Source organism: Cyprinodon variegatus, unplaced genomic scaffold, assembly GCF_000732505.1.
Source record: "Cyprinodon variegatus isolate N-32 unplaced genomic scaffold, C_variegatus-1.0 Scaffold646, whole genome shotgun sequence".
In the NCBI taxonomy this organism is placed as follows: Eukaryota; Metazoa; Chordata; class Actinopteri; order Cyprinodontiformes; family Cyprinodontidae; genus Cyprinodon; species Cyprinodon variegatus.
The window spans coordinates 68956-74407 of record NW_015151099.1 but is presented as its reverse complement, the minus strand read 5'-3'; the positions used below and the strand labels follow the sequence as shown (position 1 = coordinate 74407).

At 45.7% G+C, this 5452-nt stretch overlaps 1 protein-coding gene across 1 annotated transcript in view; it reads right to left on the bottom strand.

Annotated features, from left to right (window-relative positions):
* LOC107096737 (low-density lipoprotein receptor-related protein 5-like) overlaps positions 1-5452 on the bottom strand; it is a 56350-nt gene that overhangs the window by 5689 nt on the left and 45209 nt on the right. The window contains exons 19-24 of the mRNA XM_015393515.1: positions 4411-4607; positions 4130-4335; positions 3869-4059; positions 2028-2237; positions 1814-1939; positions 1496-1732 (exon numbers count right to left, since the gene is read on the bottom strand). Of these exons, the coding sequence (XP_015249001.1) occupies positions 1496-1732; positions 1814-1939; positions 2028-2237; positions 3869-4059; positions 4130-4335; positions 4411-4607 (1167 nt within the window). The remainder of the gene's footprint in view (positions 1-1495; positions 1733-1813; positions 1940-2027; positions 2238-3868; positions 4060-4129; positions 4336-4410; positions 4608-5452) is intronic.

Below are 5452 nucleotides of genomic sequence, written 5' to 3'. Positions count from 1 at the left end.
TGGTCTTCCGGGTCTTTTGGTGTTGCTGAGCTCACAGGGGCGTTCTTTCTTCTTAAGAATGTTCCAAACACTTGATTTGGCCACACCTAATGTTTTAGCTATCTCTCTGATGGGTTTGTTTTGATTTTTCAGCCTAATGATGGCTTGCCTCACTGATAGCGACAGCTCTTTAGATCTCATATTGAGAGTTGACAGCAACAGATTCCAAATGCAAATAGCAGACTTGAAATGAACTCTGGACATTTTATCTGCTCCTTGTAAATGGGATAATGAGGGAATAACACACACCTGGCCATGGAACAGCTTAGCAGAAGATTGTCCCATTACTTTTGGTCCCTTAAAAAGTGGCAGGCACATATACACATTGTTGTAATTCCTACACCGTTCATCTGATTTGGATTTAAATACCCTCAAATTAAAGCTGAAAGTCTGCAGACAAAGCACATCTTGTTTATTTCATTTCAAATCCATTGTGGTGGTGTATAGAGCCAAAACGATTAGAATTGTGTTGATGTCCCAATATTTATGGACCTGACTGTAAATTATTTTCATTGATGCAGAACTCAAAGGATGAATTTTAACACAAATTAATGAATACATTAATTATGATGTTCAATTATGTAGTTTTTAACTAAAATGATTATCATGCAGTCATGGAGAAAGGATTAAATCACAGATGTTGTTTTCTTCATTATTAACCCTTTATAGGGCGCTCGGTGAAATACTTTGAAAATCAACATTTCCGGCCAATAGTGTTATTGGAATCCAGGCAAAGACCTTATTACCTTTGGAACATTCTAGAAATATGGATATTCTGATGGCAAAAATTAATGTCAATGTAATAACAAGAAACGCCAATTTGCCAGAATATATTAAGAAAAATAATGAAAGTTTTTCTATAAGAAATTCATGAAAAACCCAGATTTTTTTTAGTCCAACATAACCTTAGAGGCATTAATGCTGATACTGGAACTGACATTTTTTAGTTTATAAACCTAAATATAATTGTTAACGAGGCTTATTAACTTTTTGAACGTTTCAATTAGATTTTACCTTTTTTTTCCCAGCTTAATTTCCAGTAGATAATCTATCATTCAAGGGCTCATCTTATTGGTCAAATGCCAGAATAAGATAGGCAGCCATGTAGCAGCATCTATGCTGAATGGCTGGATATAGATCATTTATAAGGTTGATGCAAGGAATCAAACGGTGAAAAACTTAAACTAGAAAACTGGTTCATTTCCCTTTTGGTTGTATTTCTCTCTCTACCTCCCTCTGATTAGCTGCTCTGGTCTGCATCCTGCCTCCTATATATTCCCTCTAATCTCTCTGTTCCTTGTCTTCCATATTGTCCTGATCCTCCTCGTCTCACTCTCATAGTAAATCTTTTTTTTCCACGCCGGTTCGGTGGTTCTAGTTCTGAGACTCTGCTCCACCGTTTGGGTTCAGACTGAGTAAAAAAGATGGAGTGCAGCGTCTGCAGTTTATCACGTACTGTTGCATTCATGCTCATCAGACTTATCGGAGCAGTCCGGTTCCCCGTCGCACCGCTTCTGAATATCGATGCAGCTCCCTTCGTCACACTGGAAATGGAGGGAGGAGCAGATGGGACAGTTTTCTTCATCGCTGCCATCTTCACACTCTGGGTAATGGTCACAACGCCACGCCATGGGTATACAGCCGATTTCTCCTGTGGAGCAGGTGAACTGCTCTGTGGAGCAGGTGGGAGGCTCTGAGGGAGACGAAGCAGCGGGTTACAGGAAACAGCAGGAGGAGAGACGGCAGCACTTCCTGCTGGTTGCTGGTGGTTTACCTCCGCAGTGCAGCAGGTCCTGGAGTAAGACCAGATGCATGGGACAGGAGCAGCTGGATGTCCCATCACCCTTTGCAATGCAGATGTGAGAACAGCCTCCATTGTCCCGGGAACAGGGATGGGAAGCTGGATGCAGAAACAAAAAGCATGTGAACTATCAGAGCCAGTTTGGTACGGTGTCCCTGATGGACCAATCAGAGAGACGGATCTCTACCAAAGTCCTGCGGGTCCATCTCCTCTGCTGCGTGGATGGAGGTCAGGTATGATATCCGTCCCTGGATGCGCGTGCGGCCCTCTCCTGTCAGTTTATCCACCCGTTCGATCATCTGTTGCTGCCGGTCGATCCAGTACAGATGGTCTCCTAGAACCGTCAGGCCCATCGGCAGCAGAATGTTGGAATCCTGCAGAACAATGCGATTGGCCCCTGGAGAAGAGAGGAGAAATGTTAACCCTAAACATCACAGCAAGGTTGAAACATCACAGCAAAGCTGAAACATTGCAGCAAAGCGGAAACATCGCAGCAAAGCGGAAACATCGCAGCAAAGCTGAAACATCGCAGCAAAGCTGAAACATCGCAGCAAAGCGGAAACATCGCAGCAAAGCGGAAACATCGCAGCAAAGCGGAAACATCGCAGCAAAGCGGAAACATCGCAGCAAAGCTGAAACATCGCAGCAAAGCTGAAACATCGCAGCAAAGCGGAAACATCGCAGCAAAGCTGAAACATCGCAGCAAAGCTGAAACGTCGCAGCAAAGCTGAAACGTCGCAGCAACAGCTGATATTAACAAAAAAGACTTGTGGATGAGCGCAGGGAAACAAAATAAATAAAAAATAAATGAGGAAAACCAGCTCTAAGAAAGCCTGCTTCTAATCTCTACTTGTCCCCACAGAAACACAAATGTTCTGGAGACATGGCCCATAATCCCAGGTTCTACACCGGCTGGGTCCACAAATAATGGGGTATTAGCAGCGTTTTGGTATAAAGGGGGTTCACAGGAGGAAACCATCAGTTCTCCTCCAGACTTCATCCCCATCATAGGGTGAGCCAGAAGGTGAGGGTGATGGATCCTCCCTGCGTTCACGCCCACCACCAACAAACTTCCTAGCAGACGTGACGCTCAATCTGCTGACACCAAAAACCTTCTTTCTTTCTTTTTCTTTTTTTGGGCGGGCGGTAAACAGCAGCTAGTTTAATACCGCAATCAAAGAAATCTTTTTCTGCAGGGCGGGCGCCTCTGGACACTTGCTTGTGCATCATTTCCTGGGCATTACAATGCGTTATGCAGAAGTTAGGCTGTCGTTGGATAGAAATTCTGGACTCATTATGAATACTCGATGTATACGCCCAGCATAGAAAAAACACATAGAAAGGTCAGCCTATGCCAGCGTTTAGGAGATCCTAGTACGTTACGCAGATGCCGGACAAATCAGCAAGGTGTGAAAGGAGCCTAAAGAAACACGTTCAGCGCTCGTCTGAAACACGTCAGATATGTTGATATGCGTTGGAGAGAAGTTCTTGATAAGTTACGCAGAAGTTATGCACAAGTTACTCAGAGGTTTAGGATAAGCTAGACGCCACGACTGATGAGGGACTGACACTGAACGGATTTCAACCATCAGAGAACTGACCTGGAACTGACAGCCCACGGATGGCAGACGCTGGAATACGCACTTTCTGTATATCTACATGTTCCAGCGGATTTCAGTGTACTTCAGCATGTTCATAACTTATCCAACGTATGCCAGTGTTTCTGCCAGATTTTGCGTACGTCAGGCATACCCAGGTCTATATCGTCAAGGTGTGACAGGAGCTTTAAGTTTTTTAAGGCAAAACAGACAAGTTTTTCCAAAGAATGGTAGAATAAACAGTTAGGCAGGAGCTGGAGGATCTTTGATGGTAACAAAACCAGCTCAGTGCTTAGAAAATAGGACATCTTTAACCCTGATTGTTTCCGTTTCTCAGTCAGTCAGACACCTGCCGCTTTCACAGTTTAGAGCCTTGGAGTTTCCACGCGTTGAGGTGCGTTTAAGGCTGAGCGAGCTAAGGAGAACTCACCCGTCAGGTCGCTGCTCTCGATGCGCTTCAGGTCAGCGTCGACCCAGAACAGCTTCCCCAGCTTGTTGTCCAGAGCCAGAGCTACAGGCCTGATGAGGCCGGTGGAGAACAGGGACTCCCTCTCAGTGCCGTCCAGACTGGCTGCTTCGATCTTGGCAGAGTGCTCCTGCACCGTGGTGAAGTACATGCACCTGTGGAGAGGAGATGGACCTTTAAACTCCTGCAGGTGTCCGTCCCTCTGTCCGCCGCCACCATAGTTACCCTTTCTCTGCGTTGACCACGATGGCTCTGGGCTTGTCCGTGTCGTCCTTGAGGACCACGCCCACCATTCGGCCGTCCATCTTCTGAACGTTGATGGTGTTGGTGGTCTCACAGGTCCAGTAGATGTGGCGGCTGTAGGGATCGAGGCTCAGGTCGTGGAGCTGGTTGTCCACCTGTTGAGCAGGGCTGCTTGCCACGATGGAAGCCTGGAGAGGACCACAGAGGGCAAAGGTCAACATCTGCAGCAGCAGGAGCTGTTCTCCTTCTGCTGGCAGCGTTACCATGCTTCCATCGTCTCTGGCCCTTCGTATGTTCTGCCGTCCATCCACCCAATAGACCAGCCGTTCCAGCGGGTCGTAGCTGACGGCTCGGACGTTTTTCGTGACGTGGATCGGAAGGATTATGTCAGGACTCTGATCTCCTAACACCATCCTGCTGATGCTGGCCCTCTGACTGAAGAGCAGGAAACTTAGAGGAGCTGCAGAGAGAGGGGAAGAGCAGGAGGTCATGAGACGACCAGCGGGTCACCAGCTAGCCTTCCACACGCTAACAGAGGAGAACGGGTTAAACGACACCATCTAAGTACAACTGGATGGAGCACAGATGTTCAACTTTCATGAAATAGATCTGTACCCAATAAAGTCAGACAAAAGCTTAGAAAGCTTATCCCATTTATTTTATCAAGCAGAAAAAAAAACAGACTTTTAATTTATTGAACTTTTCCTTGCAGCAGAAGTCATTTTATCTGCTTTTTGTAATTTTTTTGCTCCATATTTTAAAACCTGCAGTAACCTGCATACTAGCAGGGTTAAAAACTTTAAAAACATGTAATATATTTGGCATTTGGTCGTTCCAGACTAAGTCACAGGATCTGCTAAACTGTGACAGAAAGCAGCGTTCTGGTCAAAGCGCTGCCGCTGTTTGATCAACATGAAGCCAGATTCCATGTTTTTAATGTCTTTAAAAAGGTTAGAAACCGTACAGTTTAAATATTTAGAATGAAAGAAAAGTTTTATCAATGTTTAAGTGCTTTTCTTTGTTATTTAGACCTTTTGGGAGTGCTTCATGTTTTTGCTGCCTCTAAAGCCGGGTTTATACTCGCCAGAGGGCGTGAGGGGGCCAAAAGGGACGCAATCTTGACCTAGTCAAGATTCACCTCATTCACCTCTGAATGTTTGTAACTTGGCACGGATCACGCTGCAAGCCTTGTTCCCAGTGGGAGGATATAAAATCAAATGGTTCTGAAGGTTCGGGTGGATCAGAGGGAAGCTCGTCTGCCTGGCTGTGTGTTTCCTGGACGGGGCCGCCTGTGGAGCTGGTTGA